Here is a 25,002-nt window from a genome sequence, read left to right on the forward strand (position 1 = left end):
ATGTTTGACATCCAATAGCAGATGATTAACAAGCATTATAAGAGTACTGCTAAAGCAATACATGTCCCCTACTGGGTGCAACAAATTTTCTTATCTTCTACATTCAAGGGTTGAGTGGGATGTAGCCCAGTTGTTAAGTACTTGTCTGATGCACGGTCCATCTGGGATGGATCTCCATCGGTAACCCATTGGGCTATTTCTCGTTCCAGCCAGTGCACTACAACGTATCAAATTTCAAATCATTACTCATTTTGTGATGATCATCAAATTAGCTCAAAATGAGCAAATTGTGGTATGCTGTATTGTAAAATCCATAAAATATCCATATATAATTAACAATAACAGCATTATCATATTCACCAACTCTAGAAACTTAAGCAAAATGTTTGAAAACTTTTAATCAAAATTTCATTTAAAAAAGAAAAGAAAGAACATCATCATAAAAGCTTCTCAACATTTATTCAGCCTCATTATTTGTATTATTATAACATAGAAGTAAATCAGTAGTTAACTATGCATAACAGAAATGGACAAACAACCCTAGTAAAATCACTGGTCCTCATCAACATAGTAAATAATGCTGTATTGGAGTGTGCATGAGAATTTGTATTTTGAAATTGGGTGCATTAAATTTTGTAAGGAAATAGGTTCCGGTTAAGCTAAAATGGTGAACAATGGAGATCACTGTCATCCAATTAAATTATATTATTTGTGCAACTCTGTATGTTAATGTCATTTTCCCCTTGAAATGGCTGGACAAAGTTTTTCAGAATATGTCGCACCTTGTAAACTAAAGGATGTTCAGGTATTTTTCTTTTCCAAGTTTACAACTCATAAATACAAGATATAGTGTCTTTTGGATACTATGACGGCAAAAAGCCCACTGTAATGGTAAGATGAGCACACTCTAATACAGGATCACATACTTTTATTGGTTCTTCTCCAGAGTGATTTATCTCCCTTTGCTGCATAAGACATGGCAAGAAGAATAAAAACACATGTAAGTATTGCTTGATAATAATTTTTAAAAATTAAGACGAGATGAACAAATGTCTCTTCACTTTTAAAAAATTAGACTGATAATAAATATGAAAATTGCAAGAGAATGTGGTTAATTTTACATGTATTGTGACCTAAGGCCATGGTGTTGAAGAAAATTAAAACAAAAGGATACTTTAAAACCTACACTATGTAATTCTATTAAACATTTCTGTGAGTTGATGCAACAGTTTTATTTAAATGATAGCTCAAAATTAGCTAAATCTATACAATTCAAATTAATCTTTCACTCTAATACCCAAAACTTATAGTTTTCTTCCAAGAGCAGACACATTACCTGGAGAAGATACTATAAAATAATTAGCTTTTAACAAAACAATTTAAAAAATACACAAAAAACTATTGCAACCAAAAAATAAAGTTAAAACAATGTAAAAGTGAGTAATGTGGTGTTTTCCCGACAATGGCTATATATATATATATATATATATATATATATATTATTGTTGTTAAGCCTGAGAAAAAAATGCATTGATAGACTAGGATTGTGCAAAACAATTTGTAAAATATATCTGACAATGTAGGATTTGTCAGAAAATAAGCTATCTATAATTTCTACTAGTCCAACAACCTCCATAAATTAACATTATAATAGTTTGAAAGTAAAAGATTAATATCTTAACTGTAAACATATATTCATTTTTGGCCTGATATAAGTGTCATAAAATTTACCTCATGTTCCTAATTTACGTTCCATCAGGTATTTTATATGGTTTCAGCAAGCTGTATGTATTTGATTTCAATAATTTGTACAGTTTTGACAATTTATATGACTTGGTAAATTACACAATACATAGTTTAAATAACCCGAAAGTTTTAGTCATTTACATAGTTACTGTAACTTAAAAGATTCAGCTAATTTACAAAGTTTGAGTAATTTACACAATCTCCCTGTCACTAATAATGATCACCTCTCGGTGTTTTTGCCAGAAAGAAATTTTTGGGTATGGCACCATGAAATTGAATATTTACAATGTGAGTAGGGGGTATGGAGGGGTTTCACCCAGAGAGAAAATGGGTTAGTTTATGGTTAGGGTTAAGAAAATCATACAGTAATGATAAGAGTCATGGATTTTGTCAAAAGGTCAACTTAAAAAAACAAAAAACAAAAAACATGACATCATACCCATTTTACCCTCTGGCAGAAACCCTGCTTGTAGTGGAAAAGTATAGTAGATGGTTACAGGACTCTCTGAAGTGATCAGACTACACCCACAACCAAAGTTGATGGGAAAATGGTAACGGTGTGGCACAGATGGCCTCGAGAAACATACAACTGTTACAGTTGGGGAGACAAGGACTGGGATGTGGAGCTGTCAGACTGGGAAGAAATCCGATGGAAAGGAAAGGGGACTGTGATAAAAATTATAATAATTATAATAATAATTTACATGATTCATTAATTTATTAGGTTTCTGTTAAAACAATTCTGTACATATGAAGTGGCTAATTCAAAACTTGCATGTAGAGTATTGCCAATGACATAAAATGCAAATGAGTGGCACTTAAGTTATAACAGCAACAACAACTTATTTTTGACTTGCAAGTCAAAAGAATGACATTTTCCATCAGGGTATCCTGCTATCAACCCAAAATGCCCCAATCCCATGAAAGATCCCTAATGTAAGATCAAGGTCATTTTCAAAATATTTTTTTTAATTGCTCATAATGCATGAATCCTTTTATAGACCGCTTTCAAATTGGCACCAATGTTCACTATGCAATAGTCAATGAACTGCACACCCCTAGGCCCATATCTTTGACACCAGTGCACATAAAAATCTGGTAACAATCAGAATGTAACAATATTGTTGGAAACAAGTTTTTTAAGCTGGGATAAACAATACTGTTTAGTATTTATGCAGGATTATGATTATAGAATGTTTTACATATTACAGAGTGTAATGTTAGTTGAGACTAATGTTCCTACTTTCTAGTCATTCGTTTTATTTTGAGAATATATGGTAAATCCAAGAAGCATTAAAAAATAACGTCTGCTGTCTACTCCTGCTTCCAAAAGTTATCATTTTGGGACCAACTATAACATATGATACTGATTATTCCTACAAAGTACACAGTACAGGAACTATTTTTATAACAATTAAAATTAAAATCTATCTAACAAATACAAATTTAGGTTAACAAGTATTATTTACAACAAGAAAAACTAAAACATTAACAATCCTCAGAAGATATTAGTTCACATCACCATGAATTTCATATTGCATGCAACAAAAGTGTATATCATATTTATTATACATTATACAGGGAACATTTTGTATGGAATCACATCGCGAGTCACTATGCATGTGATGTGATCACTATACAATTTTAATATGTTAAATATAAGTTGCTGGTCAATTTTCTAACAATTTGAAAATGATGCTAATTAAAAGTTTGAAAACAAAGTTTTCTCTATCATATAGAAATAAAATGTGTGTGAAATATTTCAAAAGCAAGATATGGTTATGAATCGGTGAATTAAATTTGTCCGCATTAATATATTTCTTTGAGACTGAGGTCTAATGATAGAAAATTATCTCTCCTGATATTGGACAAAGTACAGATTAGAAATAAAAAGCAATGTACAGTGAAACTTCTCAAAACCGGACCCTCTGTAAACCGGAATTCCCTCAAAACAGGACATTTTTCATGGTCCCTTTTTAAATATATGTACAGAAGAGAAGCTCTCTAAACCGGATACCTCTTAAAACTGGACTTTTTACTTGGTCCCAAGGGCGTCCGGTTTAGAGGTGTTTCACTGTATTACTTTCTTAATAGTGTAATTCATTTGAAACAGATTTTTGATAATGTAATATGAAGAAAACTTAATAAATGAAGAAAAAGTTTCTCTTTTCATGAATGCCATGTACTTAACCAATCACCAAGTGTATTCCCATCCCCCACCCACCCCCACCCCCACCCCCCAGTAACACTGAACTGGTCTGAATATCCCAACTGCTAATCAAATAACAACAACTTTTCACTGCGTCTTTGGCATCCACTTCTTGTTACGTGACTACCTCTCCCACCTTTCCTCCAGAGGGTGGGATGGTGGTGGTGGGAGGGGGGGGATCTACTTGGTGAGAGGTCAGTTTAATTTATGAAAAGATGTGTCCTAACCCATATGGAACAATAAACTGAGAATAGCTTATAACAGTGAATACTGATAATAAGGATTCATTATGGCAATGAGAAAAGTATGGCTACCCTTAATAATCAATATGGTTTATTAAAATTAAATACTACACACATCTTGCACATGCAATACACTTTGATACAACACTCTGGTATTTATAGAACATTTAAATATTACAATTAATAAATTACAGAACATTAATATTATACAGCCAACCATCGAATGAATAAAAAGCGATAAATATTTGAACACAGCCTTGATCAAATCTAATAAATAATCTTAACAACAACACAAATTTATAACAAAAACGAAAATATAAATGTAGACAACAAAAATAAATTTAATAAAAACAAAATGTATTTAATGAAAACAAAAAAGTATATAATCTAAATGTGTACATTTGTTTATGGTATGTAAGATGACATAGGAAATACATTTTAATTTTAACCAATTCAAATATTTTTACAGCTATTAAAAACATGTAGGTCATTTGCAACAAGTTTGAAATATAAAATATTACGGTACTATTTAGATGCATTGAGCATTTGGCTAATGATATATTGGTGGGAAAAAATAGAGAGATTATAGAAAGATTGACAGAAGAGAGTGACTGCAACCAGTACCCTAATCCATGGTATCAGGAAGTTACTCACACTATATCACACATTATTGGCATTCACTCCCACATTACATCTCTGTGTTATACACAGACATTACTAAGCTGGAAGTGAATTAAATCTAAATCTACAATACCAAGTGTTCCCTTATTTCTTTCTCTTAGTATATTTTGATTTTATTTGCATTTAAAATGTTATTAATGGCTGAATAAAAACTTAAGATATTGTGAGCATTGAGAAAATGACAAATATATCTTCAAGGACTATAACACATGAAAGCTATCAGCCGAGACATTTTGCTGAGCAGATAGCTCTCGTGTGTGGACAATTCTGGAGAGAATTTCACCTTGGGAAGTCATGAGAACATTACTTTCTTTGATCACCTTTACCTCACAAAGTAAAAATCTTAATGTGTGTGGGTGATGTATGCTATTAGCTTGGGTGAATTTATGAAATGACCAACAAAAATAGAAATATCATGATTTTCAAATTGCAACACATTGTCAAAACAGTGAATGCCATTCTTAAATAGGACAGATTAATTAAAATTTTACTAGAATTCCTGAGCCTCTATCATGTCCAGTCAAGAGATTTCAAAATCCATGACCAAAGGCTTTTGAGTTTTGAAATGATATGCAATAGATTGTGGGAAAGCGGTATATCTTACAAATAAATGTTAGTTACTTGTCAATGTCATTAATTTTAGTGTACATTTCTGGTTTTACTTTTTGTGGAGCACAATCATCTTATCACACGGTTATCTCTGGAAAGGAAAGGAATGATTAAATAAATTTTCTCTACAATCTTTTTTAGAAAGGTCTAAGTAAAATATCAACAAAATGTAAAACAAATAAACTCTTGTTATCAAACTAATATTTTAATAATATAATGGTATGCTAAAATAAAACAGTGTCATGACTCATAGAAAACAAATGACTTGAAACTTAACTGGACCCACTGAGCAAAGCACATTTGTTTCAAAGGTTAGGTACTGATAAATAATACATAACAAAATAAAACAAAAAATAGTTTGTTTTATATCACAGTGTAAAGTGCTGCTGTCTTGCAGAAGTCACTACAGAATTGAAGTGGCAAAACCAAACCTCCAATTATGATAAATAAAACCTGATGGTAAATATGTAAGTGTCTGGTACAAATAACTACAACAGATGGGTAGTGATTGCACACACAAGATCAATACAAAAAAAGTTGAAATACTAGTTTTGCCTAAGTAGAACAAAAAATGAGGTAGAACTTAAAAGAAAAAGAATGGAGATGGTGAAAATAATAAAATAAAATGTTGTTCCCAAGCTAAAAAACGTAAGCCTCCATTTATCAAAAAGTAACACAGATCTATTTAATATCGCAAAACCAATTCCTTTAAAACAGATGAAATGTGCATACACCCCTAACTAAACCAGAACCTGTTACTAAGAAACCAGACATTGTTCAGTAATTCCAAAAATATGTGGATTCTATTTATTTAACTGTTGGTATGTAATAATGCTCTTTCCATCACATAAACCTTATATTTCATGGTTTTGTCCCTTTAATTAATTATTCAATGAACAGGCCCACGAACTACTGAATCAGCAAGATGATTCTGAGGACATTTTATAGATGTTGGCTTAACAATGCAAACAAGTGGATCATCAATAACATTGCAGTAGTTAGGTCTTCTGCAGAGTGACAGCCAATTCCCACATCAGTCAAGACAAGGCTATTAATCCAGACAAGGCTATTTATCAAGACAAGGCTATTTATCAAGACAAGGCTATTTATTGCATTGAATTTGTACATGGGAATCTGGAAAATGTTACTTACAACTTATATTGCACAACAGATTGTATGTTGAGAAAAAATGCAAAGAAAACCATTGCCAGAAGTAGATTTAGTACCATTTTATCTTTACTTCATATTGCTAACAATTGTTTGGAAAACCAATGATTGTTTATAAAAAAAATTTGTATACTTAACTTAAAATTAAAATCAGTAAAGAAAGCATATTATAAACTTGTGAATTAGTTTCATCAGTGACACTTTCTACTATGGACACTTATCAGACAATAATTAATAAGTTTAGGTTCTTAGTGAACTTATTTTTTTAAGAGTGGTAGGTGTCCTAATTTTAATTTTATTAAGAAGCTTGCACAATTACTTTAGATCTGAATTTGTTATTTGAATTTTATCCAGAATACAAATAGCATTTTAGGCCATTAAGGGATAAGCATTTGCTAAGACGTATATTTCTACACATTTATTAAACAAGGTTTTGTCATATTTAAGAAGGCAATTCTTTTTGTCATAGAACACTACCATGTAACTGAAAGCAGTTTTGACTTGGTTTAGTATATTTCACTCCATCAAGCCCCCTATAAGCATGTGCAATAATTGTTTTCACAATTTTTACTCTAGCTTACTGTTTAGCAAACATACCACCACATAACATGCTATGGCAATGCTACAACAAAATATTCATTTCATATATATGTCAAAGATACACAGAACATATTTATGTAGGTATCTATATTTCTACCTTTTATGTCTTCAATCACCAATAGCGAAAATGTGGTCCAGTTGAATTCAAAACTGTTTTACATTATTAATAACAAATCTGACACAAACACACATATATGATTTCAGTTATGTACAGAATAATAACAATATTTTGGACTGGTTGAATTCTCATAATATATTAAACAAACTTTTATGTCTTTAGTTATGTAAAGAAAAATAACAATTTTGTGGACTATGAATTCAAAATTGTTTTTTCTTTAAAGTTTACCAAATAAACACAGAACCAAAAACACTCAGAGACACACACTATAATAAAACCTGAATACAGCAGATTATCTTGGATAATAAATTAAGTCTGTCTGTCTTTCTGTTTTTTGGTCTAAATATCACAGAAATCATGACGCTGCAACAAATTCTTCTCCATCTGTCAAGTCCACACTATCAATAAAGTCGAATGATTTTTGACACAAGTCTGGAGACTGTGTGGCAGAAGAACCAGCCTCTGCGTCTCCGTCACTGTTTTTCAAAATGTTCAACTGCAGTCGTATTGCATGGATTCGGAAATGAAGACGTGACTCCAAGTAATAGCCTTTGTAATGTTTTCTGCAAAAAACACACAAACAAAATGAAACAAATGTTTGGTTAAGAACATGTCAGCACATTTTAAAGTAGGGGTGGGACATAGTCCAGTGGTAAAGCCTGATGTTCTATAACCTTCTGACTACTGCAGGCGAGATATCTCACCCGACGTCACGCCAGTCGACGTACTGTACACTGTATACAGTGCATTCCCCAATTCATAATCCCTGCCGTTTTGCACACGACACTCACCGGAAAGACTTGTATAACAACTCAGCTTCCTGTATCTTTAGGTTTTTGTTTTTCAAACCAGCCTCGGTGGCGTCGTGGTTAGGCTATTGGTCTACAGGCTGGTAGGTAATGGGTTCAGATCCCAGTCGAGGCATGGGATTTTTAATCCAGATACCAACTCCAAACCCTGAGTGAGTGCTCTGCAAGGCTCAATGGGTAAGTGTAAACCACTTGCACCGACCAGTGATCCATAACTGGTTCAACAAAGGCCATGGTTTGTGCTATCCTGCCTGTGGGAAGCGCAAATAACAGATCCCTTGCTGCTAATCGGAAAGAGTAGCCCATGTAGTGGTGACAGCGGGTTTCCTCTCAAAATCTGTGTGGTCCTTAACCATATGTCTGACGCCATATAACTGTAAATAAAATGTGTTGAGTGTGTCGTTAAATAAAACATCTCTTTCTCTTTCTTTGTTTTTCAATTGAAAATAGCTTTTAATTTTGACTTGAAAAAGTGGTTTTTGGCAAGTATTTTTGCTTGACAACAATGGCGGCAGGTCATTTTCAGGGATCGATAGCTGATTGTGACAGCCAAATTGATAATAAATTTGATCGTTTTACTAACGAAACGAAAATCACCAAATATTGGGATTTTTTTTAATTTTTAATTCTGATCAGAAAACTACTGTTATCCGGAACAATAGACATAACTATTGACAGCTGGCCACAAATGCCGGTAAGTAAAATCAACTTTTTCAAACATTTAGTAATTCTGACACATAGTCATCAGAGGAAACCTTCAACATTTTTTCTAATGCAGCAAAGGTTCTTTTATATGCACTTTCCCATAGACAGGATAGCACATACCACAGCCTTTGATATACCAGTCGTGGTGTAACAAGAAATTGGAGAGAACTTATGTCATGTCATGTCATAGGGTTTTACGTGCACATTCAGAACAAGCTGTTGTAGCGTACGCCTGTCGTGGGCACAAGAGCCAGCCAAGGCCGGCTCCTCCGTCCATGACAGGAAAGGTTGGGGGAGAAGAGAGGAGGGACCGCCTGCACTGGCAGGTGCAAGGGAGCACCAGCAGCCCGATCAAATCGGTAGCAGGCGGGTGGGGGTGGTGGTGGTGCTATGGAATTTGAATGGAGCAGTTAAATGCCAAAGAGAAAAGGGTGCACAATTTTGATTGAGGGAATTTGGCGCAATTTTGAACGGTCGGTCGAAAGGTAAATGGCCGAGCTAATATAGGTTTTGATATTAGTGAATCGAGAGTAGCTCGTTAATTTTAGACCTTTACGATGCTGTGGTGTCTCCCTAGGTTGCCCATAGGGCCCTTATAAAGGGCCTGACCGCTTCTGGTCGAGGCATCACCAAGTAGGAGAAAACTTGGAGTGTTTTCTCTTTTATAGATACATTACCTGTCCTCAAACAAGTGTTCTTGGTAATATCCCTCAAGCGATGTTGTCGAAAAGATCTGGTCCTCTCGATGTACTGGTGCAGGGCTCTGACAGGGCACAACGCCAAGTCCTCAACGTCTGCTGGACCAACGATATAGGAGAGAGCCTGCACCGTGTTCTTGGTAATATCCCTCAAGCGATGTTGTCGAAAAGATCTGGTCCTCTCGATGTACTGGTGCAGGGCTCTGACAGGGCACAACGCCAAGTCCTCAACGTCTGCTGGACCAACGATATAGGAGAGAGCCTGCACAACATACGAACGAGGCACTTGGTCTGGTAACTGATTCTTTGCAACAAAGTTCATGAGTAACCCCAAGTTAACCGCACGACGATCTCGGTGAAAACATACTAAGTCCACATCAAGAGCATGGAGTTCTGAGACACGGGCAGCCGTGGCAAAACCGAGTGAAAACACCGTCTTCTTCGTCAAGTCTTGCAGGGAAGAGGATTCGATCGGCTCATAAGGTGCGGTCGATAACCCTCGTAACACCAGATTCAGGTCCCATCTTGGTGGCCGAAACCGATGTACTTGATCCTCAAGGCAAAACCCTTTGATCATCTTATGGATCTCAGGAATACCTGATAACTTCGTTCCAGTAGCGACATCACGAACAGTAGCGATGACCGAAACGTACCCAGCGATGGTAGACCCCTTCAATCGTAAAGCAGTCCGCAGATACAGCAAAAAATCAGCGAGACGAGGTATCTGGATCGTCTGAGGTTTGAGTTTTTGCCGGACACACCATCAGTGAAAGCAAAGCTATCTGACGTTGTAAGCCGCAGTAGTAGATGATCTGTGCACTTTCAAAATGGCCACCGTGGACTGCGAAGAAAAGCCTTTCTTCCTCAAACTCTTGGAGATAAAGTCCACGCGTGCAGTTGGAACTGTGGACGTGGATGGTATAGTCTTGACATGGGATGCAGCAACAGATGATCCCAGTCTGGCAGTGGTAAAGGATGTGGATCAGCAAGACGTATTAGATCTGGATACCACATCCTGGATGACCACATCGGAGCAATGAGCAACAGGTGACAATGGTACAGCTGAAACCTCTGAAGCACCCTTGGAAGGAGGATTGGTGGAGGAAAAGCGTATGCGTCCATCTGTTCCCAGCTGATGGCCAAGGCGTCGAGATCCAGAGCTTCGGGATCTGGCACCGGAGACACGTAAAACCTCAGCTGATGGTTCAATCTTGTGGCGAAGAGATTGATGTTTGGTGTCCAAAGTCTGTCGCACACCCATCGAAACGCTTCAGGATGGAGCATCCATTCTGTCGGCTGTGGAGACGACGGCCGAGACAGCGTGTCGGCTAGTACATTGGAAACCCCTGGAATATGGCGAGACCGAAGTTGCAGCAGAATCTCGTCGACCAGCTTGTAGAGACGATAAGTCAACTGCAGCAGACTGCTGGAGTGGGTTCCGCCCTGATGGTTGATATAAGCCGCCGCGGTGGTACTGTCTGTGGCCACCATGAGAGAAGCCCCTGTCAAAATCTGTGGCCAATGAAGGATAGCGTAGTAGACTGCCAACAACTCTAGCAGATTGATGTGGAGTCCGAGTTCGCTGGGAGACCACAGCCCTGAAGTAGTCTGGTTGCTGAGATGGGCTCCCCAACCTTCCAGTGACGCGTTGACAAACAGGTAATGAGTGGCTAGGAAGGGCCGCATAGAGACACCGTCTAAGATGTTCGATCGGAGCTGCCACCACAGCAGGCTGGAGCGTAGATTGTCCGGAAGCGAGATGATCAAGTCCGGATTGTTGAAACGAACAAACGGGTTGAGAAACATCTGCAAGCGCTGCAACAGGAGACGATCTCTGAGTGTCAAATCCTGGGCGGAAGTGAGGAGACCCAGGAGACTCTGCCAACCATGGAAGGTCATTGGAGCAGTGAGGGCTATGGCAATCATGGTCTGGATCTTCTCCCAATGGTCTAGAGGGACTTGAACGAGGCCCAGGTCGGGTCGAAGCCAAGCGCCTATGAACTGTAGAGACTGCGTGGGAGCCAGTCAAGATTTCCCGATGTTGATAATCCAACCCAGATGCTTTAGAAAGTCCATGATGAACGCAACATGTGCAGTAAGCCCTGTCTTGCTCTCGAACTTCATCAGGCAATCGTCGAGGTACGGGTAAAAGGATATACCTCTGCGATGCAGGAAGCGGGACATCGGAGTCGTGATTCTGGTGAACAGCCATGGCGCCATGGATATCCCAAAGGGCAGGACTGTCCATTCGTAATGCCGACCCTGTAGTACGAACCGGAGGTAGCGATGACAATCGGCATGCATCGGAACGTGAAGGTAGGTGTCCTTGAGATCTAGCGAGGCAAGCCAATCCCCCGGTTTGATCACGGCAAGGACATCTCGCAACGTTAACATCTTGAAGGACAGAGGAGGAAGCAGGTAGTGGTCGTTGAAAAACGCCAAGTTGTGGATCATTCGCAGCTCCAGTGAATCTTTCTTCGGCACGAGGAAGATGTCCGAGTAAAAGCCGGGTGTTAGGCTTGCTTCCGAAATGCTGCGAACTGCTCCCTTCTCCACCAGTTTGTTGACGGACTCCTGTAGGACCTTGACTTGTGATACGGAATGCCGCGGTTCTCGAGGTGAAGTGGTCAATGGAGGGATGGAAGACAATTGCAGACGATACCCTGTCTTCAAGATCGACGTGACAAACGGATCTTGGCAAAGTGTCTCCCAGTTTCGCCAATAACAGCGAAGTCGACTTCCGACCATGGATATTTCGACCGGTGTGTTGCACACTGGAAGCGTCAAAACCGAGTCGTTGTTCTGGTTCAAAATCAGGGGCGGGCGTAGGTCGAGACAATCTGAGCAGTCCAAGATTGGTTGGCTGGCGTCAACGTCGGCCAGGCTTCCCCTGGGTCCGAGCGGGAGGACCGGATGGTCGTCTGTCCGGAAACCGTCAAAAAGGTTGACCTCGAAAGGAACCTCTCCAGCGCTTAGATGGTGGTTGTGCAGTGAACGTAGACTTTTGCTTTGTGGATTCCAACGTCGAAATAAGTTGTAAAGCTTTGACAGTTGCTGTCGACTGCTGATCTTTATCATTGGTCGTAACCACGTCAGAAACCTTGCCTGCAAACAGCTTTGTTGCGGACCACAGTTGAGCTAACAACTCCTTCTTATGCTGGAAATCCAAGGTTGACTTTTTCAGATAAGCCTGGCGACAGTACTGCATCAACATCAATGACATAGATGTAACCGAAGACGTCAGGAAAGCCAGCATCTGTGCCGCTTGTTGAAACAGCACGTAGCACCATGCATCTTTTGCCTGGGTGGCCATCGCAGCAAGGAAAACGTCCAAGTAAGACAACACAAACAAGCAACATCTCTGGGCAGTATCCATGGCTTGGACCTGTTTGTCCATCAAATCCACAGTTGATGACTTCCCAAGACGGTGAACATCTTCATCCAAAGACGGAGCCCCATCTTTAAATGGCATGTCAAACACCGGATACATACGGTGATTCCAAGACGGGAAGGCGGATATGAGTGTACCGGCTGCCAAGGAACGGATAACTACATCTTTCGGAGGGACATCAGTCGCTATCATCGGTGTTGGTCCCTTCTTGGACGGCGTTGGTGGATGTGGCAAGGACGGCAACATGTCATAGACGGCGCCAAGCAATCCCTCATAGTCATATGGTCAGTAGAGTCGGCTTCTTAGAGGGCTGCGTAGAGACCGCAGGCTGTCATCCGAAGTCTTCCGAAGTCTTAGGTATCGGTGGAGCTGAAGAAGCCACACCCCCTGAAGAGGGGACTGGAACCGGACCTGACCCCGAAACCGCCGGTTTGGGTAAGGTCGTCATTGACGCCATTGTTTCTTTCAGCATGGTAGAATGGAACGTAACATTTCTGCCACGGAGTCAGCAATCGAAGGCGAAGATTCCACCTTCTTGGTCCTCGCTGACACCACCTTCTGGTAAGCCGCGAACTCGACATCAGACAACCCCGAACAAAGGTCGCATCTTGAAGTGAGGCCACACGGAACACGACAACCCGGACATAAGTCGTGAGGGTCGCCGCCGGCAGTAAACTTCTTGCAGCGTAAACACGCTCGAACTAGTCGCTGAACATTATCAGACATGATAATAATAATTTTTCAATCTGTGAAAAGAAAGAAAAACCAACCATAACACAAACACAAAGCCTGTAAATTTGCAAAATGGCGTCCGACACAACAACCAGCGATATAAACAACATTTCATGTAATTAAACGCTTGGAAAGTCAAGCAAAATTCCTCGAAAGACATACGAAAGCTAACAAAAGCTAATGAAAATGAAGGTGAAAAACATTTCACCCAAACACGAATACAAAACCAAAGGTCTTATAAAAAATAAAAATTCGACTCCAAAACAGAGCCAAGCAAAAGGACGTACAGACCCTTTAGCGAAGAGAAAAAGAAAGAAGTTACAGTCATGTGACCGGAACTAGAGAGCAGTATGCAGTAGAAGAATTTAGGCCATCCCATTGGCTGTTGGGATGTTCGGACCAGATCACTTGCGTGGGGGGGGAGGTGCCCTTGTTTGAGGACAGGTAATGTGGAAAGAAAAGCCCAATGGGTCCACTGACGGGGATCGACCCCAAACTGACCATGCATCAAGGAAAGGCTTTACCACTGCACTACGTCCTGCCCCTTCATCAGCGAGGAAGAATTATTTAAAACTGGTAAAACATACATTAGTCTGTCCATTGAGGTAAAAATAATCATAAATATTAAAAACAAACACCTAAAAAAACATTTCCCAAAAAAATACTTACTTTGCTTTGTCAAGAATCTTTTTGAGATCCTCAACTCTTTCTGCATCTAGATATAACAAGGCAATTTCCACCAGCGAGTATGGAACTAGGAATGTATCAAACTTCAACATCTTCTCACTGAAAATATACACAGATTGTTCATGAATGTGTGAGGTTTAAAAGAGCAAGGAGTATACACGTAACTTAGCAATGTGTATGTCCACCTGGCTGAGCGATTAAGGTCTTGTGAACTGTGAGTTGGCTCAGTAGGTTCAAATCCTGTCAAATGACATTTGTTTTTTTAATATTATTTATTCCTAAAGACACTTGATAGATCAGAAAGAAATTGTTTGCCAAATTTACAAAGCCTGTTTTTCTTAAATGCAGGTGTTTAAGTTTAATTGTAAATGTATGTTGTTAAACATGTCAAAGATAAAAACAGGCTTTGTAAAATTCGGCTCTGTATGTGTAGTCAGTGATTATGTGGTTACCTTCCAAAGATGTATTGTGATTAAAAATCCCACTATTCTACACATTAATACAATGATGAACTAACAAGATCAGAAGAAAACTGTATGACCACTATTATATACTCACTAAGATATGACCTCCTGAAAGCACTGCTCTGCTTGAAAGGCCTGGCCCCTGTGTCGCAGACATACTCCCTTCAACAGCAATGCCAGTGAGTAGTCATCATAGAAATACTGGTATGAATCTGGAAAAAAAAAAATAATATAATAACAGATTGGTTAAAATTAGTACTGTAACTTACACTATATTTCAAAGATCTGTATCAATGCCAAAGAGAATTCATCATGACAGAAGTATTTGCATAAAACTAAATCACAAATTACACAATTGCGTATAATTGTTTTAGTTTTTTTAATTAATGCAATCTGACCCTTTGTCACTATAATAAAACAAAACCCACAAAAAACACACAATCAATGAGGAATCATAAAGATGGACTGGCATGAATTGGAAAATACAAATTACATACAAGTGATTAAAATTTTAAAATTTACAGCTTGGAACAGGAAAAGCAAGAACTTTACCACTGAGCTAGTGAAGTCACCAGAAATAAGGACATTAGCTCTGTTAACTCTTTCACCACTAAGTTTTACAGTCTTGACCTTCCCTGCACACTGAGTTTAAATAGCAGATTTATGATCATGTTTGTTAAAGGATAAAACTACTTGTTTTATCATTAATTTTAGTTATAGGCTATACATTTCCAGAAAGGTGAATGGACGGCTGTCTAGATAAAAAAATAATACTTTAAAAATGTTAGATTCAACAGGTATAAATCTGGTAATTACAGGTAAACTATGCATATTACTCACCTATTTGAGTAGGTAGGACTGGTAATTTAAAAAACCCAACAGTACAAATGTTTTTCTTGTTGGATAATTAATTAATTAACATTCCAGTTATAATTTTAAAAATATATTTACAATGCTTTTGCAAAATTAAGCTTTCATTTCATCAACAGAAATATCATACCACACACCTTTGTTGTTAGCAGGATCTGTATCACGCTTTTTTTTGGCATTCATGTTGGTAAATTACACAATTTTTCCATACACTGTATTGGAATAAAATAGCGAAAAGTACTCTATGTCGTTTGTGTTGACATCAAACACTTTTACGGGCCCCGGATTTTTAGTAAACGTTGATCTGCAGGTAACCGAATATGGCTCATGTGTCCAGGTAAACTCAGGCGCGTGGTAAAACAGTGGCAAGTCATCTTGTAACTCGTCATCGGTATCATTTTCTTCTAAATTGCCATGTTGAATGACATTTCGTTCACGATCGCCAATCTCGATTAAATCAAATGTACCAAAGTCCATATTATCCCACATTTCATCATCGGAAAACCCGTCATCTGAATCGCAACCATTGTTTTCAACAGACGAAATTTCGTCACCTCGGTTCATGTTTAATTACAGTCAGAATATCAGTATAAACTTGGAAAAACTCATTCAAAATTCGCTAGAACATGGGCGCAGCCATTACAGTGTGTCACATGGCAGCTATGGTCGCGCGAGATTTTGTCTAATTATAATATTGACGTGTCACTCGGCGCCAAATATGAACAGGTGTTACAAGCCGCTAAACCAGCCTGTCGTGGTGAGAGGCACTGGCATCGCTAGCCGGTATACCGGCCTGTCGTGGTGAAAGAGTTAAAGCAAGTACTTTACCACTGAGCTAGTGAAATGACCAGAAATAAGGATATTACCTTTGTTGACCAGTATTTTATTGAGGGTCTTCTCGATAATCACAAGCAGGGGCTCCAACAGTTCCTGCCTCTTACCAATAATACTGAATCCATTCCATACGTAGATCAGCTCCTGTATACATAATAAGAATATATTTCATGCATAGATAAACTTCTGTAGTTATGAAACAAAAATACATGTCATATGAAGATTAATTCAGCTTTTTTTGTAATTTTTGTTGAAAACAAAAAGAGATCGTAGGTATGTTAACTGTCTGAAAGTAATTAACGTTCAACAACTAAACAAAATATATTAAGGTATGGGGGTGATAGCCATTATTGTCCTTTAAGGTTAACATGAACAGAAAGAAGAAAGACTGAGCTTAAAGAGTTTTGTTGACATGAGTCTACAATTAAAAAAGGTTCCAATTATACATCACATATTACTTACGAATACAACAAATTCACTGTTGGCAAAACTAACAGAAGCTATGGTTTACGTATTATCTAAGCAAAGGCACAAAATGGAGATTAATTTTATCAGTAGAAATAGTACCAGTGCAGGAAGAGTCATGCGTCCATCTTGCTCGAGGTATCTTTTAGATTTGGCAACAGCAAACTTTTCAAATGGGATGGATTTGCCTGCAATCCTTTGCTTCAAACGTGGGACTTCACTGCAATTAAAAAAATTAAATGTATAATTAATCAATTTTTTTAAAGGAATATTACATAAACTTGTAATGTGTAGTTCAATTAAAGCATTTTAAAAAAAATTGGAATATGTAGTACAATTAAAGAGTGTTTGTCTTCAAGTGTGTGTTGGGGGGGGGGGGGGGGGGGGCAGAGGCCCCCAGGCACCCAATTCTTATGGACTTGAACTAATACAAGCTAAATTGACCCCCAAAAAATCTCACATCTCATTTGCATTTTGTTTATAAAATGAAATTAATAAAATTAAGATTCAGTTATTGGTTAATGTGCAAATAAATTAAAACAAAAACTGTCTCTCTAAGCTAGCTGTTGGAATGAAACAACTATAAACTTTACGATTAGCAGCAAGGGATCTTTTATATGCACTATCCCACAGACAGGATAACACATACCACAGCCTTTCATATACCAGTTGTGGTGCACTGGCTGGAGCGACAAATAGCCCAATGGGCCCATCGACAGGGATCAATCCCAGACCGACTGCGCATCAAGTGAACGCTTTACTACTGGGCTACGTCCCGCCCCTCATGACAAACATGGATGATGATGAGATGAATGGTGAAGTTGCAATATTTCCTTTCTGTATGGGACTACTTGACAGGTCCATGCTCCATGCTTGCTGTCGGAATAGCCCTAACTTAATCTCACCTGAACAGGTAGTTGAGGTGAGCCTTCGTCTCCTCTGTCTGGTCTTCACACATTGTGAGGAACGTGGCTTTCTGGTAGGTGTATGTCGCCTTGCTCCACCGACTCTCACGACATAGCCTTTCTGCATACTTCATGGCAATCAACCAGTCGCCCTTGAAACTGGAAACAATAATACACACAAATGCCAATGTGATATAATGTGAAATTCATGTTGAAGTGTACAAATTTAAGTGACTTTGTTTCAGAATTCTGATGGAAAAAAAGTACTTGCAATGGTTGTTTTGTCATACAGACACAAATTTCAAAAATATTTATTGTCCGAAAGAACACATCCATATGTATAAAACTTTAAAGTCTAGAATCAAGACTTTAGCAAGACCTACCTATATATTTGTAAGACTGAAATATGGGGGCCTGGTTTTAAAAATAAATTAGAATGATGGATTCAAGTACCGGTACTACTCTCAAGAAACTTCGGGTAGAACTTGTGGCAGTAGCAGAAGAAAAATGTGGGAAAATGTGGAAAAGAAGAATTACATTAAAAACAGATGACACTTTGGATTAGAGAAACTAAAGAGTGACTGAGCCATACCCAACGAGATATGATTACACTTTAAATGAGATGAACTGAACACTGACCAGTGGCACCACATGAGCTCCCAGTAACACAAGTGATGAAACTGCCTCCACTCAGACTGAGATTCAATCGACTCTTCAAACTTGTAGATGGCCTGCAAATATAATTTCATTACAAGTCTACAGGACACATACATTTTTACGGAATTCTGTACCTTATAATAAGCATATTTTTGAAATTCTATCAACTGTGATGTGTGTTAGCTAAATATAGCCCGCGATATTGGTTTGGCATTGAACATTATATCCTAATTTTAACTATATGAGAACAGTATTGATAAGATGAACATTAACATTACTTTCCGTTATTTACTTTACAGTCTATGTGTTAACTGAAACATGACCAACTTACATCTACCAGTCATGAGGTTATTTTATGTACTAGATATTTATAGTTAGATATAAAAGTAATAGTTCAAATTAAGTTTTATTGGGAATCTGTTGGTGTGGGTAGAGGGAGGTGCATTATGCTGAGGAATCAAGACAACATGAAAAGAAAAAAATATTCTTTCATTTTTATTATTATTGGAATAATAATCTATATTACAAAAATGTCCCTTGCCTTGAAAATATGACCCATTTTCACCAAGTGCATATATTTATAGATTCATAATATATGTTAACCTAGAAAAATAATAACTGGGCAACAGATGTGTATAAATAATATGACTTTACAAGAAACTGCAAGATAACCCACCGATTCCAAATTCCCTCTCACTTCTTCTATTCGACCAGCAAAGAAAAGGAACAAAGCTCCCTAAAATCAAAATAAATAAGACAATTATGTATAAAATGAAAACCTTTCAAGAAAATCTTTTGACAAAATAATGGAAAATATGAACATATAAGAAAATACTATAAAGCATGTTTTTAACTAGAAAAATAATATGTAAATCACAGTATGTTCCACTACTAGCTAAATTAATTAAATTAAGTAATTTGTGACTTAGCATAAAGATAGTAACTGTTAAAACTCTGACCATGAAATAAACCACTTGTGATCATAAAATTAATCAAGTTAACTTTCTTACTTTAAATCTAACCAATACCAAGTTGTTAGAAGAAAGTTAGTAGTCAAACGTTAATGCTTAAAGTATAAGTATTTTGGTCTCAAGTTTATATACCTAACAACCCTCCAAATAAAATATCTAAAAATTTAATAAAATTATTAATCTTTAAATTATTTATGCACATATACATGACATATATTTATAAATATATATATGTGACATATATTTTAAAATATTATTTATAACTTTACCTGTGGAAACTGCTTCAAGCAAGGCTGCAATTGTTCAGATGCGTATTCTATGTCCCCATCTGCTAGACCTGATAAAACAGTAAATCAATTAAAAACTATGTTGCCATTTAACTTTATTTTCTTGCTCATATCCAACTGTATCACGCAATCATGCTTCCTGGGACCTACCTGGTAATTTGAAGTGTTGTTAGTCACTGCCTAAGAGAAAAATAGCTTGAAATGGGTTGCATGATAAAAATATTGGTTCAATAACAGTGTAATGTAAAGGCTTGTTGAAGCTCCCCTGTTACACCATTAATTAAAACCTTGCGAAATAACCACAATATCAAAATGTAGTAACCTGATATTCTATATATACATCAAGTCTGCCAAGACAGAAGTTACTATTTAGCTGTTAGTGGGTATTAAGTGTCATCCAACAGAAAAAATTTCAAATTCAACAGAAAATATATAAAACTGTAAGCAAATATTGTGTAATTACCGTATAAGCAAATATGTTCGCAAATAAATTATACCGTGAACACGTTGATAGCACCGCGAATTTAATTACGTGCGAACTTATTTCCGATTTGGTATAATATTATTTACCTTATAATATATAGTCTTATCTCTACACACCCAACCCATATCTGAATCAAGCAGTCAGAGGTCTGCAAGGTCATGTGATTCTGTAAATTTAACCTGCCTGGTCACGTGGATTTGATCGAAGTGACACACAGTTGGGTGTAAGTCTGTTGTTATGTAATCTCAGTTTTGTTTGTTTTCTTTGTAACCTTGAATGGAAGTTTGTGGGTAAGCTACCACCAATAATTAAAAGTTATTTCTTCTGATATTTGAGTTTTTCAATTTTCTGTATCGCATATGTATGTTCCATCGATAACATGTCTTATTAGACGTACATACAATATTGAAAGAAAGAAAGAATGTTTTATTTAACAACACACTCAACACATTTTATTTACGGTTATATGGCATCAGACATATGGTTAAGGACCACACAGATTTTGAGAGGAAACCCGCTGTCGCCACTACATGGACTACTCTTCCAATCAGCAGCAAGGGATCTTTTATTTGCGCTTCCCACAGGCAGGATAGCACAAACCATGGCCTTTGTTGAACCATTTATGGATCACTGGTGGGTGCAAGTGGTTTACACCTACCCATTGAGCCTTGCGGAGCACTCACTTAGGGTTTGGAGTTGGTATCTGGATTAAAAATCCCATGCCTCGACTGGGATCCGAACCCAGTACCTACCAGCCTGTAGACCGATGGCCTGCCACGACGCCACCGAGGCCGGTATACAATATTGACATCTCGCTGACAGCATGGGGAACATGTCCAAGTGTGTGCGTGAAATCGTCATTGAAAAGAGTAAATGAAATATGGGTAATTTTGATTTTATTATCGGGGGATACAGTCGCGAAAATAATTCCTCACGAAAACGTAAAATGAATGTCCAATCGCGAATTATTTTAGCCGCGAAAATATTTGCATATACGGTAAATTATTTATTTTGCAAAATTACAAAGCTATATCAACCTGATCAATAATATGAACTAACTAAATAAAAAAATCTGGAGAGAGAAAGTGGCTGATTTCCAAGTATTTGAATAAGGACAGTTAAGACAGTGTTCACCATATCTAATACAATAGAAACTCACTAAAAATGCAGATAAAACTATAATAGCCAGGAACTTACCTAACACAAATGTGACAACAGTGTGATATGCAACCAGTATGATAGAACACAGAGGTCCCCTAAGACTTGTCGGTACTTCACTCCCTTTATGAAGTTCGGACAAACCAAATTTCTGAAACAACAAAATACCTTTCCGTGATGTCAGTGCGATGCACAGTATCAAATCCACAGCATAATTAAATTAATGGGTCACTATGCACCATTATAATATGAAAGGGTTAAGATATAAAGCACATTGAAGAAAACATTGATTTTGTGTTTTATTTTATGAATATTTAACCTGACCTTTCACCTAATTGAACACCCATACACACATATACAAAACAAATTGGTTTAAACATTCTTTCAGACAACCAATGGCAACAATTTTCCATTGTGTAAAGGGTAATGTATAACAAACAATTCTACTTACTTTATTTCCTGAAAATCCAACAAATTCTAGAAGTTTCATTATTTTACTTGGCAACAAAGAAATCATCTGTAATAGAAAAATAAATAATATTAAACAATATATAATAAAAGTTTGTAAACAAATTTATTAAAATATATCAATGTGACAAATCTCATCACAGCTGACAGTGGTTCTATGAATTAATGCCATAATTTGGCTGCAAATGTAGCAGGATTTTGTGCTTTTGAAAACCCAAATTTTGGGTTGGAAGTATAAGATTATGAGATGGAATCCCAAAATATCTATATATTAAATAATTTGTACAATCAGCGCTTTACCACTGGGCTACGTCCCGTCCTCAGCTTATAATTAGAGTAACTGATAAATGTTTTGTGTTTCGTGAAGGACTTGCTATATTTTCAAATTCGGTTATTGTCAATACAATAGCATGTGAGAATAAATATGAGAATAAATATGAGAATGTATGATGTACTAACCAAGTTAAATGCCCCAACCCCCATCTTGACCCCACTTTCAAAATGGATCCTATGATCGCCACAACTCCATTTCCGCGTTTTGAGCATCTTATCACATTCCCTGAAAAACAGTCATAAACAAACTCATATTATGTACCACAGCCAAAACATATAAGCAAAACAATTATTATATTTAGACAAACCTTAAAAAAATTAATTAAAAAACCCCAACAGTAATAAAAATAAATAAAAATAAATAAAAATAATAATAAATAAAGTTGATACAACTAGACAAATATTAGAAAATATATTGTTTTATGTAAACTGACTCCTAAAATTGCCATGATTAATTTCTATTTATAACCACCACTGGTCACTTTTCATGATTAAAATTATAAACATCACTGCATTCAGTGTATACAGCTTCCTACTTTCAGATCTTGTCATTTATTACTGTCTCAGCCAGGGCAGTTATCGCCCTCCCTCCCCATCACTTCCCTAACATGTGAACTTATTGTAATATTTCAAATGGCTTTCATAATCTAAGTTAGGGAACAATTAATCACTCCTTCAATTTTGTTAATGTCGAGGTCTGCTACTTATCTTAAAACAACCTTCAACATGTTCTTTGAAAGATAAGGAGGTACACCCTGAAGTCTATTATCAACCTACAACCCACAGATCAAAAACACAGTCTGACAGACAGCTGACCTTTCTTTCCAAAATAATAGTCTAATAAGCAACATATTTTTACCAAAACTAAATTATTATCTAATAAGCAATTGTCATTTCTTGCCACTCAACACGTCTATCCACAATCTGGACAAAAACCATCATGATACTTGCAAAAAGGAGAAAACAGTGACATATTTACTTGTATATTTTGTAACACTCCCGTATCTTCAATCCTCCTTTAACAAAACTAATGAGGTTTTCGTCCTGTATAAACGTCAACAAGGCTCGGATCAACAAACATTCTGCATAGCACAATTCTGCATGGAGTTCAACTGAAAAAGAGAAAACAAGCTCAGTCTGAATACTACAGAAATCAAAATCTTGAAAAGTAGTCAAGACAAATATTTGTAAGAAATATGTAGTTAAACTGATCACATAGGGTGGGTGGGGAGATTTTAATTTATTACCCATATGGGCTCAAATATACAGGGTAATATTTTTTCGATCTCTGCACAGTGTGCAGATTGCTTCTCAAGCCACTGATTGGCTGGCTTCAAAATCACGATGTTTGGTTGCTTGCTTGCCATGGCCGGAACTTCACTTTCATTCATATAATGTTTCCATTCATGAGTCAGATTACATATACGTTATACGATCTACAAAGATGTACAAAAACATGAAATGGTATATTTTCATAAGCAGCGGCTTTAGTAATATATAAAAAGCGGGGGTGTAGCAGCACCGAAGGTTTTTATATATTTTTACATGTATTTATATATATATGTGTGTGTGTGTGTGTGTGTGTGTGTGTGTGTGTGTGTGTGTGTGTGTGTGTGTGTGTGTGTGTGTGTGTGTGTGTGTGTGTGTGTGTGTCACCCCAACCATTTTTTGGCACCTTCATATGGTATGGTACAAGAGTATAGTTTCTACTTATCTTACTCTATAATCATCAATGCTAAAAATATCTGTTTTAGCCTTACAGACAATATTGTGTATGTTTGTTAAATGTTTCACAGTGTGTTTTTGTGTTCTCACCTTCAGAAAAATCATTGTAATTTGTTTTTGTGACTGCACTAAATAAAGAAGACTTCTTTCTGAATCGGTTGCAGACTATCACAGATTTCTTCATCACTTGGATGGCAGCTTCTATGTCTTTCTGAAATGATAAATAGCATCATCATTGCTGATAATAATAACGGAAAACTCACAAAACCAAATATTCAACTCATACTAACAGTCCAACTATGAATAATACTGGAGCTTGGGCAATAACAATAACCTTTATTATATACAGCTATAGAGTATGGGTTATCAAGGGGAGGGGGGGGGGGGGGATTCATTTAGATGAGATATCAGGTTAATATTTGTTATAAAAACTTCACATTACTGACTTTTTTCAATAAATTAAAATATTATCTGTTAATCCCACTTTTACATAAAGAATCCTTTAAATGAAATTTTGGTGGTTTGACATGACATTAAAATATATTCATTTTATTTGTTCTTTAAAACTGATATTGCATTGTACCATAGCACTTTACAAACTAATTAATGCATAAATATTTGTTAAATCAATTAAAAAAAAATTTTTAATCTATTTGTGTCATCTATCCTGACATTAATGTATATTTTTTTAAGAGACATTTTAGGCTAAAATAAAACAATTACTAATAATAAATACATACCATGTCGAAAGTCATAACAGCCTGTATGTACAGAATAGTTCCATACCCAAGAGCATGATACATGCTTGATTCTGAACTAGAAAGAAAAATTAAATAAAAACATATTACACACCTCTATTATGTGGAATATTACACGTTTCTTTAAAAATAAAATGGTTCACGATGTGTTCAAACATCATCCTTATCACTGTATAAACATCATTCTTATCACTGTATAAACATCATCCTTATCACTGTATAAACAACA

At 36.7% G+C, this 25,002-nt stretch overlaps 1 protein-coding gene across 2 annotated transcripts in view; it reads right to left on the reverse strand.

Moving 5' to 3' along the window:
- Window positions 1-442: 442 nt before the first annotated feature.
- LOC121374221 (tetratricopeptide repeat protein 39B-like) overlaps window positions 443-25,002 on the reverse strand; it is a 60,723-nt gene continuing 36,163 nt past the window's right edge. For both annotated transcript variants that reach the window (XM_041501217.1, XM_041501218.1), the window contains 15 exons: window positions 24,756-24,831; window positions 24,106-24,226; window positions 23,270-23,402; window positions 22,417-22,516; window positions 21,941-22,006; window positions 21,529-21,640; window positions 19,830-19,897; window positions 19,266-19,325; window positions 18,572-18,663; window positions 17,933-18,091; window positions 17,130-17,247; window positions 16,595-16,706; window positions 14,953-15,070; window positions 14,377-14,493; window positions 443-7,935 (listed from right to left, as the gene is read on the reverse strand). In XM_041501217.1, coding sequence (XP_041357151.1) covers window positions 7,728-7,935; window positions 14,377-14,493; window positions 14,953-15,070; window positions 16,595-16,706; window positions 17,130-17,247; window positions 17,933-18,091; window positions 18,572-18,663; window positions 19,266-19,325; window positions 19,830-19,897; window positions 21,529-21,640; window positions 21,941-22,006; window positions 22,417-22,516; window positions 23,270-23,402; window positions 24,106-24,226; window positions 24,756-24,831 — 1,660 coding nt within the window. In that variant the 3' untranslated portion in view covers window positions 443-7,727. The remainder of the gene's footprint in view (window positions 7,936-14,376; window positions 14,494-14,952; window positions 15,071-16,594; window positions 16,707-17,129; window positions 17,248-17,932; window positions 18,092-18,571; window positions 18,664-19,265; window positions 19,326-19,829; window positions 19,898-21,528; window positions 21,641-21,940; window positions 22,007-22,416; window positions 22,517-23,269; window positions 23,403-24,105; window positions 24,227-24,755; window positions 24,832-25,002) is intronic.

This window comes from Gigantopelta aegis, chromosome 6, assembly GCF_016097555.1.
Source record: "Gigantopelta aegis isolate Gae_Host chromosome 6, Gae_host_genome, whole genome shotgun sequence".
NCBI lineage: Eukaryota > Metazoa > Mollusca > Gastropoda > Neomphalida > Peltospiridae > Gigantopelta > Gigantopelta aegis.